Genomic DNA, 13,377 nt, shown 5'->3' with positions numbered 1-13,377 from the left:
GATAATGTGGTGGTGCTGAGTGGTGCTGTGGTGGTGCTGAGTGGTGCTGTGGTGGTGCTGAGTGGTGCTGTGGTGGTGCTGAGTGGTGATGTGGTGGTGCTGAGTGATGCTGTGGTGGTGCTGAGTGATGCTGTGGTGGTGCTGAGTGGTGCTGTGGTGGTGCTGAGTGGGCTGTGGTGATGCTGAGTGATAATATGGTGGTGCTGAGTGATGCTGTGGTGGTGCTGAGTGGTGCTGTGGTGGTGCTGAGTGGTGCTGTGGTGGTGCTGAGTGGTGCTGTGGTGGTGCTGAGTGATAATGTGGTGGTGCTGAGTGGTGCTGTGGTGAAATGAAATGAAATGAAATGAAAAATTATATTTATATAGCGCGCACATACCCTAAGGCCTCGCAGCGCTTGAACTGAAAAGTGTGGTGAGCAGATAGCAAGGTTACCACATTTTGGCGAACAGGTAAGTTTTTAATGTCTTCCTAAAGACCATCAGATTGCTGATTTCCCGCATATTTGGCGGGAGTGAATTCCACATCTTAGCTGCCAAGTGTGAAAACGCCCGACCTCCCCAGCGAGCCTTATTGACTTTAGTTGTCGTGGCAAGATGAAGGGTGCTGGAACGAAGGGTTCTTGATGGAACGTAAGGTACAACCAGAGGGCGCAGAATGGCTGGACCTGTTCGGTGAAAAGCTTTGTGCACAATGCACATAGCTTTAAAATGTATTCTGGCCGCTATTGGGAGCCAGTGGAGTTCTTTTAAAGCCTTCCTTGCTGATTGGCCACGGGGGATGCCAAACAGGAGTCGAGCAGCACAGTTCTGCGTAACTTGGAGTCTGTTGATCACTGCTGCCGGAGCACCCAGATATAATGCATTTCCATAATCCAGGCGGGAGAGTATCAGGGCCTGAACCATGATTCTCCTCGCCTGGAAAGGAAGCAATGGGAGAATCTTCCGGAGCATTTTCAACAGACCAATGCAGATGGAAGCAGTTTTAGTGGCCTGCACAGAAAAATCCAATGATTTATCCAGCCAGACTCCGAGGCTTTTGATGTGGGGTTTTGGCAAGGGAGGAGCACCAAGACAGGCGGGCCAGATGGAAGCCAAAATGGTCGGTGCGGGGTTGCCCAGTAGCATAATCTCCGTCTTCTCCCCGTTGAGTCTGAGACATGAGGAATGCATCCACTTGGCTACTGCCTCTAGACAGGGCCCTAAGGTGTTGGATGAACCCTCCGTGTGATCCAGGGAGACCACTAGTTGGGTATCATCCGCGTAGGTGATAATACGCACACCGAAGGGCTGTACTATCCCTGCCAGAGGACTCATGTAGACATTAAAGAGCGTGGGGCTCAGGGCCAAGCCCTGAGGAACCCCGCAGCTCAGAGGGTGTTTCGAGGATGCTACCTCGCCCTCGAACACCTGGAAGAAGCGCTCATCCAGGAAGGAGGTCAGCCATTTCAGGGCCGCGCCCGACACGCCCATGCCTTTTAGACGATGTAATAATGTGGTGGTGCTGAGTGGTGCTGTGGTGGTGCTGAGTGCTGCTGTGGAGGTCCTGAGTCATGCTGTGGAGACCCTCAGTGATGCTGTGGAGGTGCTGAGTGGTGCTGTGGTGGTGCTGAGTGATGCTGTGGTGGTGCTGAGTGGTGCTGTGGTGGTGCTGAGTGATGCTGTGGTGGTGCTGAGTGGTGCTGTGGTGGTGCTGAGTGATAATGTGGTGGTGCTGAGTGATGCTGTGGTGGTGCTGAGTGATGCTGTGGTGGTGCTGAGTGGTGCTGTAGTGGTGCTGAGGGATGCTGTGGTGGTGCTCAGTGGTGCTGTGGTGGTGCTGAGTGATAATGTGGTGGTGCTGAGTGGTGCTGTGGTGGTGCTGAGTGGTGCTGTGGTGGTGCTGAGTGGTGCTGTGGTGGTGCTGAGTAATGCTGTGGTGGTGCTGAGTGATGCTGTGGTGGTGCTGAGTGGTGCTGTGGTGGTGCTGAGTGATAATGTGGTGGTGCTGAGTGATCATGTGGTGGTGCTGAGTGGTGCTGTGGTGGTGCTGAGTGATAATGTGGTGGTGCTGAGTGGTGCTGTGGTGGTGCTCAGTGGTGCTGTGGTGGTGCTGAGTGATGCTGTGGAGGCCCTGAGTGATGCTGTGGAGGCCCTCAGTGATGCTGTGGAGGTGCTGAGTTGTGCTGTGGTGGTGTTGAGTGACGCTGTGGTGGTGCTGAGTGGTGATGTGGTGGTGCTGAGTGATGCTGTGGTGGTGCTGAGTGGTGCTCTGGTGGTGCTGAGTGATGCTGTGGTGGTGCTGAGTGGTGCTGTGGTGGTGCTGAGTGATAATGTGGTGGTGTCTTATTGCCAGAAAAATTTCACAGAGGTGCAGTAACAGCTTACTCTCATCCGTTATTAAAAACTGCCACGTCCAAATATGGGCAGGAAATAAAGCCTTTCACGCAGACCAGCCTCATCTCATCGTGCATGGTTAGGAGTGCATGTTGGCACGTAAAGCAATACTACACTGACGTGCTGTGTAGAGTGAAAAGGCCTCAGAAAGTGCTTATAACTCGTACAACATAGACTCATGACATGAATATCACGGTCAGTGCTGCATTTATATCCAGGTGCCACATGTCAGCCCGTTCAATAACAGTTCCCGTGACATGTTATTTTCAGCGCATAGAAGCCTCGGCATTCATGCGCTCTATAAATACATGACTTGTTTACTTACATGTGAGATTAAATGACTTGTGCCGAGGTGCATTATTCATAAAACCACACAATCTAGCTGATCGGAAAAGAGACGCTCCATTTACTGATGCCATCCCATGCAACAAAAAAAAACAGGTATTTGATTTATCCAATTTCTATATTTCACAGTAATAATTGATAATTTGACAGAAACTTCCCACACATAAGAATTTCAAAAACGAGTTGATTGTAGATTTTTCAGTTTTCTTTATTCAAGTTCTTAGTTAAAATTCACAGAATTGCTTGTTGCCAACGCGTTTCGTCACATCCGTGACTTCTTCAGGGCTCAAAGTTAATGTTTCTGACAGAATTCCTAGTTAGCGTCAGCCACCATATAATCTCTACGTGTTCTGGTCTGATATATTCACATTGATATATCCGGCGTGTCCCCTCAGGACAATCAGTGCAACATAGGGAAAGTCCCTCCTGTTCTTTTATTCGCGGCTAAAGGATTAGTGTCTCGTGCCCAGCGCTAGTATGAGTATAGGTGAAACTCCAAACGTCCTGGACAATGTATGCGTGTCCAGGACGTTGGCAACAAGCAATTCTGTGAATTTTAACTAAGAACTTGATGATTAGTGATAGGTAAATGTTTTTCTTTTTTTTTTTACATTTTATTTTCCCTATTCCGTTGTCTGTCCCATTTCAGGCCATGGATCAGTGCACCCTGCCCTGTTATCCCCGCCACCAGGTGGCTCTATGGGAACAGAGAACAGCAAGGAAGACAAGGGGCACCCCTGCCATGTGCCCCTCCACAGTCTGAATTCCCTCAATATCGTGCCATTATCACTGGCCTGGGACAGTGGGTCCCTATATAGTAGAATATAGTAGACCGACCCAGGCCAGATCAAGTTTCTTTTTAGGTCGAGCTCTGAATGGTTGCAAAATACATATTGGTCTTTTGCCAAAAATATACACAGGCTCAGAAACCACCCATTGCATACCATTGGATAACTTTCCTGTCACTCTCAGTTGCCTGATTCTTCAGCATATCTCCTCTTGTCACTCTTGGCTTCTATACTTCCATTGTTTGCTTTTCAAGCACTTCAATTTATTTTTTGGGTTAAACACTCTGCAAGGATGCAAGTTTTTTTTTCCAGATCTCTGCCTTGTGTACTTGTCTCACCTTGCACTCTGTGATACTCTGTGTCTCTTGTTTGCTTCTCCCCCCATGTTGTGCTTGCTATCACATCCTCCACATATCTGCTTTTATTGCCCATGTGCTTCTCCACAATCCACTCTGCATTGCCCCTCGCCCATTGTTTCTCTTCCCCATCCTGCCTTCTGTGTCGCTTCTGTCCCCTCGGCCCTCAGTGTTGCTTCACAGACTCATACCCTCTTTTTTCTGCTGCCCCTCACTTCTCTTCCCCACGTTGTTTCCCCACCTGCGCCCTCCTTCTTTGCTGTTGCTTCTCCTTTGCGTACCCTATGTTGCTTTCCCACCCACTCTCTCTGTGTTGCTGCCCCATCCCCTATACTTAAAAAAAATCACGTTTGCACATTTTTTTCTTTTTATTTGCGGATCTAACTTAGATCAGTAATAAATCAGTTGAACCATAATGTACACAATTACTCCGGTGGCGGCACAGTCTATTTTTTCTTATTTAACTATGCGCAACAGCTTCGGGAATGCTGCAAAGCGTGGTTAAACAACATTTGTCTTTTTCAGTGCTTGTTAAAATAGTCATCCTGCTTAGTTCCTCCAACCTTATTCAAACCCTGTACATATCTATGCCTAATAACCCACAACCATGCAGTATATACGTTATCGTTTGCAGTAAACAAGCTACAATGGCAGAGAGATAGAAGTGAACAGGGCGATTACAAGGGGTCAGCAGACCCGGGGGGTGTCACCTACCCCACTCTTTTCAGGCATCTTGCCTCCACAGCTAAATTTAAATAGCATAAAGGCAGGCCTGGCCTGCTTGTGTGATACATTCATGAGAAGTCAGGTATGCCAGCCAACAAGAGAGAGACCCATACATGGCTCTGCCTCGAAATATGTCCAAGGACATTGTTGTCCTTTTAAATGAAGGCCCCTTGCACCAGAGAGGGGCCCCACCCTGCAAGGGCCCTGCATAAAAGTGGAGACCTGGGCCCCACAAGTTTCTGCTAAGCCTGTAAGAGAATATGATATTTTGTGAGATTTTATGCCGCATTCTGCTTGCTATCCTAGCAAGTATCAGCTCAGGGAGGCCTGGTACTCAGCAAGAGATTGATATAAGTGAGCATACATTTATAACTTTTTCTAATTTCTAATAGATGTATGTCACTAAATGACAGGGCGGCAAAATAGCATTTCAGCTTGAGTCCATGTATTTGTTTTCTGTTGTTTTTTTTTAAATTTATGAAGCGCATTCATCACAGTGCCAGGAAAGCGCTATCCTGATATAGAAAAGACGATTGTCCGGACAATTTAAAGTATTGGGACGTCAGCCAAGATGACAGTGGGTATCTTTGGCTATGTTCTAGGGTGGAGACAGCGTTTACAACGCTGTCAGTACCACGCACATTGGTAACAACGCGCATGTTACATCGTCCGCGTTGTTGCCAAGCATGGCATTACATCGCAAGTCGTTTCAACAACTTGCACTACATGGCGCGCAACACCAGGGAATGTGTTTGATTTTAAGTCCAACACATTCCCTGCTGTTACGCTAACTGGAGCAGGAATAGTAATTTATACTATTCCTAAGTCCAGCGCGCCATCTAGTGCTAGTCGTAGAAACAACTTGCGTAGTAATGCCATGCGTGGTAACAACACGGACGATGTAACGTCCGCGTTGTTACCTACCGCGATTTAATATATGGCATTGTACGTCACATATTCGTTGCAGGGAACAGCCATGTTTTCAGTTCCTTCCTAAAGGACAAATAGCCAGCCGTTAAGTGAAGGTCTAAGGGTAGTTCTTTCCAGTGAAAATCTGCTGGATTAGAGAAGGATCCACCTCCTGCTATAACCTTCTTGATTCGTTTGATCTTGGCCAGGGCATGATAGCGAGGTCTCAGATTTCGTGTGGGAGTATAAAAATCAATTTTATCTCTCAAGATTCGGGGGCCACTTTATGTAGCGCTCTATGTGCATAACACAGGAGCTTGAACTTAGCCCTTTGGCATATGGGCAACCGATGCAGTTCCCTCAGACTTTCAGATGCCGGGCTGTATTTGCTTTTATTGCAGATCAGTTTAGCAGCAGCATTCTGGACCACCTGTAGTTGGGAAAAAAGATACACGGCCATGCCCACATAGAGCGCATTCTCATAGTCAAGTCTGCTATAAAGTAGTGCCTGAGTTATGTACTTTCTACAGTTTAAGGGGATCCATGAAAAAAGTCTTTGTATAAGTTTCAACATAGCAAAGCTTTTCCTGCAAGGCCTTCGAACTTGGTCTTGCAATGTTAGTGCATTCTCGATGAGTATGCCCAAGTTTTTTGCAACTCCCTTGGGTTCTGGGGCAGCTCCTAGCGCCCCGGGGCCACCAAGTATTGTCCCAGACTAAGTGTGCTCCCCCGAAAAGCAGGATCTCAGACTTTTCAGCATTTAATTTCAAGCAGTGTTCCATCATCCAGGGTGCTGTTTCTATGAGACAGTTAATTATATTATTTTTGTAACCCATCACAATATGAACAGTATATCACCTGTGAGCTGCACATTTGAAATTACCACACTATAAATTGTTAGAATACATATGAAGAACCACAGACTTGTCACATGTACTATGGGTTTATTAAAAGTAAGTGCAGTTCTGAGTCTGTACAACCCATTCAGCCAGTATGCTCGTCATTTTTAAGGCTACTCGCATGCAATCATCTACTGAATACAAAAGCAGTGCTTAATTTTAGCCTGTGTTTTCTGGTGCTCAGCACCAGCATTTAATTGGTTTGGGGTGCTCGGCACAGACACTTGCTTGTCAACACCACACTTAGGGGCCTTTAGGATTGCGGTGATTCCGCATCCTCCGGGCCGGCGGAAGCCACCGCCGGCCCAGAGGATGCGGAATCACCCCAGCAGTGCCTCCAAAGACCCCCCCGCCAGATTAGGATTGCTGGGGGATCATCGGCCGACGGGAAAACCGTCCGTCGCTGTTCCACTGCGGTCGCCTTCCGACCGTGGCGGAAAAGCTCTAATATGGTGGCGGTGTCTATCAGACACCGCCAGCCATATTAGGATGGGGCAGGAAACATGCTTTTCCAAGGCGGCTTTTGGTACCCCCCTGCATTTACATGAACAAAGCGGCAGGCACCGCGCGGTGCCTGCCGCTTTGTGCATGTAAATGCAATACATGCTTTTTTAACCTTGCGGCGGGTTCTGCTTCAAGCAGCACCCGCTGCAAGGTTAAAGATACGGGATGTGACCGCCAGGGTGGCGGTCACATCCTAATTTGCATGGAGGGACCGCCGCTGCCCATGCGGACGGTCCCTCCACCAATGGGGTGGCAGACGGACGCAGGTCCGTCCGCCATCCTAATGACCCCCTTCGGACAGTCTGTCACATGGTGGTGCTGCTCATCTAATTTAGAAATGAGCGGAACATTGGTTGTTTGTGAATTCAATATACATTAAAAATTACTAATACCTCCCTCCGCAGCCATTCCATTAGGTTTGGGGACCTGGAATAATCTGAACTGTTGCACTTGCAGGCGAGAGAGATGGTTAGTAGTTGTTTTGGCAGCGATGGCAGGGGCGATTAGTGGTGCAAGCTGTAGTGGCCTCCATGTCTGGGCCCTGGCACTTATTATTTGACAAATTAAGCACTGCGCAAAAGTTATGTCAGTGTGCCCTGTCCTGTACAGCTGGCCCCTTTCTTTCCTCAGAAACTGTGAAAGAAGGCAGTGGTGATGGAACAATTTTCAAAGGGGGGATGCTGCCACTCATGTTATATCACTGACGTCATAGGGATTGTGAAAAATTCAAGCGTCATGCAAAGAACTAGTGCAGCAAGTGTGCCACATCCATTAATCACGAGAGCGGTAAGGGTGTGGTTTGTAGCTGTTGGTGCACCTTCGTGCACTCGTGTCGTAGTCCACTGTCATTTATCATCAGCACACTTGTTCAGTTGAAATGGGCACTAAAGTTGCAAAGACATGCAGTTTTATCGATAATATTATATAGCGCTCAAATGATAATGTGTGCAAATTGGGTTTCAGTGAAAAAGTATGCTTTGCACATCACCAAGTAAAGTGTCTTGATTATGTTGACCCACTAAAATCTTTGTTTCAGTCAAAACTTCATACTTGCCAAAAATGTGCTTCATTTGTACTTTACTAATTCCTGATCTATTTTGAAACTTATATAGTTAATATACAGGTATTTAATTTTGTTACAAAAAATGCCATCCCTCAGCCTTTCTCTCATTCCATGTATCCCAGCAAGATTGTCACCTAGGCCACTTTTACTATAGCCTTATAGCCCGCCGTAGCGGGCTATACCGGCTATTAAAGGCCCGCTGAATCGTTAAAGGCCCGAGCCGAAGGCGAGGGACTTTAACGAGACAGCAGGACTTTAATTGCCGGTATAACCCTGCTATGAAGGGCTATAAGGCTATTAGAACATTCTGCCACTACAGGGCAGAATGTTCTAAAAAATTAAACAAAGGGTTCTCGAAGCTCGAGGGGATATAAATCCCCTCGAGCTTCGAGAAGCCTTTGTAGAACATTGGAATGTTGCTCTGCGGGCCTTAACCGGCCCGTAGAAGCAGGGAGCACTCGATTGTCTGCAATGGAACTCCCAACATTCCAATGTTCTAATAAATCCTAACTCTTTGAAGTCAGAGAAAAAAAAGTAAACACCAGTTTTCTTGTTAGAAGAATAGGCTGCAATATTTGCCAGCAAAACATAGCCTTACATTTGACCTCTGTTTTTTATAGCACTGTAAATGGAACCGGATAAACAAAATGTAAAGGCGTTTTTATTGCTCATTCACCTTCTGAACTCCTGTCTGGTTAAAAGCACCACCCACCCCCACACCTCTACTTTCAGCACCTATGGAGGAAGGTGTGTGACACCCTGAACACACTCTCCTCGCCACCACACATAGAAGGAAGAGGTAACAAGGAGAAAGAAAGATATTTCTCCATGTTACACCTGAACTGGGAAGGTGTATCTTTTTGGCCCATTACCAGGTTCACCAATTCTGGTAAATCTGGGAATGCATCAAAATCCTTGGGAGCTGCGTTGGAACACCCACGCAACGCCCACGCAACGCCCACGCAACGCCCATGGAACGCCTTACCAGGGCAAAGTAAGGCAACACAGTGATTTGCGCTGCATTGCTTTACATTAAATTTATGGAGCCACTCGGAGCCACGCAAGGCACACAAAGTGGCATTGCGTGGCTTCATAAATCTCACTTAAGGTTTGTGTTGGGTATGTACCATGTTGCACAGTGCAAGCGCTACGCAAACTCGGTCATAAATATGCCCGGGTGTATTTAAAAAAAGACGCACACCTGTCTTTCTTAGCAGAGATTGTCACATGACAGCCCCAACTCACATGGAGAGGCAGAAGCAGCTGAAAGTGGAGCTGAACTGCAGCTGAGACATCCCTGTCAATGGGAATGAGGATTACTCTAAATATAAACAAAAGAGCAGCAAAGACAGTACGGATATTGCAGAATATGTTGTTTTAAAAAGCCATTACATTTTGTAACACTGAATGGCCATTTTGCACTGGCCAAGAACGATGTTTCCTCTCTTCCAGAACTGCTCGTCCCTAACTGCCAAGAGGCAATAAGTTATGAGTGCCATCTACAGCCAGTCATGGGTCTTTGCCAACATTATGCTTAGTTCTGGGACTTGCAATTTGGATTTTTTAATTGATAATTTGGATTTAAAAAATGGCAGTATCCAAGTGCTTTTGGTTAGAAAGTCAGCCTGGCAAAAAGTATCCAACATGATGCATACCCACTTGGTCACCACAGCAACCATAAAAGTTAAACAAAACTAACAGTACATACGACAACAGGGCAATAAATATTTAGAAATCAAATGCTGCTAATCATATATCAAAATTATATTGCAAGTCACTTCAGAGTTGCTGGACTATATAAGGGCATTTAACTTCAGTGCTCATGTCTCTATATGGTTATTGAACACGTCAGTGACTTGCAATAACTTTGTGATGTACAGTTAGGGCTAGTGACTCACATATATAACTCATGGAAGCCTGCAATACCTATTTAAAAACCTGCCTTTAATGTCCTTATTAGAGAAACTTGTGACACACCGAGTCACCTGTAATAAAGAACTAAGATAGTTGCATACTTGTAATAACTTGCTAAAGTTGAGTTCTGACTTCACAAACCATGCTGCCAGAGTCAGCATCACAGGGCAAAGGTAGGCCTCAGGGCATAATTATAGCTGCAATTTCAAAAAATGAAAATGGAATGTAGCTTTTTGTTCTTTTGCTTTCTTTTTTCTAGTTGGGCAGCGACAAGGAAATATTTAGCAACATATTTATGTAGTCACATTTTAGGTAATTACTGGAAATATAGCTTCTCTCTGCATGTTTCTACAAATTCTGAGCTACAGCGTTTTGTTTTCAAATCTGCCATGTATTAAACAAATTCTAATATCTTTCTGTAACAAATATCTTTATTTATTCATTTTTGAATGTTTAGTTATACCATACAATATGAATGACTGTTAAGATGGATGGCACAGGAACCAACATGAGCTTTGAGAAGTACTTTATTGGTGTGAAGAAGGGCCCATATAAACATGTATACAGTCAGGTAAATTTACGTGAGCTGAAACAGATTTAGGACTAAGTACCATACACTACAATGAGAAATCAGATAACAGTCAGTTGTTTCATTACGCAATATTTTGTAAAATAACCAACATTTTTTAGGATTCAAAACAGAGAGGGGAAGAATATGTGTGCATTTTTGTCAGTGTGTGTATGTAAAGATTCCTGATGAAATCCAACAGTCACCTCATCATGCCCGACTGCAAGGGCCTGCACCCAACTATTTATCAGAAAATGCATCTATTGGGGGGTATAACACCCCAACAACCCTCTGAAGCTCCGCCCCTGCGGAACAGGGTAGGCTTATTTTGTGTAATGTCGCCCTCAAACGGAGGGAACTCATAACAGGATGGTTCGACTGTGAAAGACACAAACAGTGGCTCTGTTGTTTGTTGGTGAATTCTACATAATCGCCCTTTTGTGAAACAACCTGTTAGTCTCCAAGCATAACAGTGCCTTTGATTAATCAAAAACATAAATAATCGCAATGCCTTTCCCTACAACACAATTCCCTGTATGAAAGGCAAACAACCTAAACATTCCATGGTGCAATTGGGTTCTCATTGTTGGCTGAACAGTGCATAGAGGAGCTGCAAAAGCCTTCACTCCTAAAGACAAAATATGCTACTAAAACCATAAAACATTTATAGGAAAACACCAGCGATTCAGTAGTTTCAATGAGCCTGTTTTGGTATTCATTTTACTACAGACAACCTGCTGCACTTCTAATGGTTGGCTTGACTCTGATCTACTTACTTGTTATAAAATATAGTCTTAGGTGAGCTCTAATTTAATCATACAGTACAGGTTCGCTAATTCGTGAACGTTTGACCACTGGGTGCATTTGACCTCTGAGTGATTCCTCTGTTCTGGGGTAGTAAGTGCTATATAAATGCAAACCTTGTTCCCTCTATCCCTCCACTATCCTTCTCAATTCAAATAACTGACTAACGTATCGCCCACTCAAATTACTTTCATATTTTCAATATACTAATTCACCACTAATCCTTTATGGGTTCTGGAGCAGCGTGCTACTCACCGAAAAAGCACTTCAACACCTTATTAGGGGAAGCAAGCGCTATATAAATGAAAACCTTTTTCCCTCTTCTAGCAATCCACCATCCTTCTCAATCAAAATAACTGACTAACATATTCACCACTCAAATTATTTCCATATTTCACTGTACTAATTCACTGCTAATCCTTTATGTGTTCCGGAGTAGCTTGCTAGTCTCAGAAAAAGCAATTCGACGTCTCGTCAGGGGTAGTAAGTGCTATATAAATGCAAACCTTTTTCCCTCTTCTATCCCTCCACTATCCTCCTCAATCCAAATAACTAACATATCCACCACTCCAATTACTTTCATATTTCATTATACTATTCACCACTAATCCTTTATGGTTTCCGGAATATCGTGCTACCCGCGGAAAAAGCGCTTCAACGCCCCGTCAGGGCTAGTAAGCGCTATATAAATGCAATTACAAAACAATACAACTACAACTCGTGAATCTGCTGTTAATCTTGAAATTTAGAAAGGGAAGTTTTGTAACTCACCAAAGATGCCCAAAAGGAACAGGTACAGCAACATTTTTGCGAGGCTAGTACTGAGGGTATGTCAGAGGAGCTTTTATACAGAGGTACTTGATAAGGGTTTCCAACTATAACGGACTAATAATAAAACTAATCAGCTGATATCAAGGTTAGCCACCCCACTGTTATCAGGATTTTAAAAAAATACTGTGTGGTAAAGCTGCTGGCACGGCAACTCTCAAATGTTTAACACCTGCTTATTTCTCATGGGACGTATGGAACAGACCCTTTATTAAGGATCTGAAAGCAAACAGAACACATAAGACAACACTGTAAAGCCAAATAAATGTGCATTTTCATTGCTTATTATTGGTTGTGAGGTGCAGCTACTGTCTGTCAAGGCACACACACATTTTATGTTGAATTGCAGTCTGTTGGAGACAATAGGGAATTGAATATTGTTTTGGGTAGTGTACTGTAATTGATTTGAAAGCCCACATAATGAATTGACACTGCAACAGTAAATTATATTTGTGGCCTCTTGTGGTATTTTTCTCACTGCAGCGACAATCAATATCTTGGCCATGTATAAGTCCAATCGGCTCCAGCTGGATTTGGGTGGGCAGGTGGAGGGAAAATACCCGGTGATTATGATTTGTTCTTCAAAAATGTAATCAGGAGAGAACCCTGGTACGGGGAATTACTGAGTCTTGTGAAATCTGCAAATCCTGAAATGAGTTCATTTGATAAGTATTTTTACGGTCATTTATTAGGCTTTAGGACCAAAAGAAACCATCTGTTGCATAGTGGCGGTCAAGGCTGGCTCCCTTGCTGAGCAGGTAAATAGTCAGAATTAGAACACTGGACTTTTAAACGCTCCATTGAAAACAATGGAGTGCTCAAGGCTTCTAATGGCGGTAGAAGCCTGGAGAATCAACAGTCCAATGTTTAACAAAGGCCTTTCGGAGTCCAAGGTGATTTGAACCCCCTCGGGCTCCATGAGGTCTTTGTTTTACAAACTAGAACATTCTGCCCTCTAGCCTTCGTTGCGGGCTTTACCAGACATTAAAGGCCCCCACCCTTATTAAAGGAACTTGGATGAGTCGCAACTACCTTAAGATCAATACGGATAAGACCGAGGTGATGCAGTTTGGCAACGGTGCATCCCTGTGGAACCCAACTTGGTGGCCGCCAGAGGCGGGTCAATGTCCCATTCCGTCCAACAAAGTCAAGAACCTGGGGGTCATTTTTGATGACCACCTTAATTTTGCAGCCCAGATCAATGGTGTAACCTCTTCCTGTTGAATGTATGACGTTACAACGGATACTTTTACAATGCATACCTTTACAACGCATTTTTTACAACGCAACATCCATTACAA

The 13,377-nt window shown here is 44.9% G+C and overlaps 1 protein-coding gene across 1 annotated transcript in view; it reads right to left on the bottom strand.

The window, feature by feature from the left end:
* The window catches only part of LOC147688587 (elastase-1-like), a 181,193-nt gene extending 169,054 nt beyond the window's left edge, over positions 1 to 12,139 (bottom strand). The window contains exon 1 of the mRNA XM_086941446.1: positions 12,020 to 12,139. Coding sequence (XP_086797572.1) covers positions 12,020 to 12,053 — 34 coding nt within the window. The 5' untranslated portion in view covers positions 12,054 to 12,139. The remainder of the gene's footprint in view (positions 1 to 12,019) is intronic.
* Between the last annotated feature and the right edge of the window lie 1,238 nt (positions 12,140 to 13,377).

This window comes from Lissotriton vulgaris, chromosome 10, assembly GCF_964263255.1.
Source record: "Lissotriton vulgaris chromosome 10, aLisVul1.2, whole genome shotgun sequence".
In the NCBI taxonomy this organism is placed as follows: Eukaryota; Metazoa; Chordata; class Amphibia; order Caudata; family Salamandridae; genus Lissotriton; species Lissotriton vulgaris.
The sequence above is the reverse complement of the archived record's forward strand: the minus strand, read 5'-3'. Positions and strand labels throughout refer to the sequence as shown.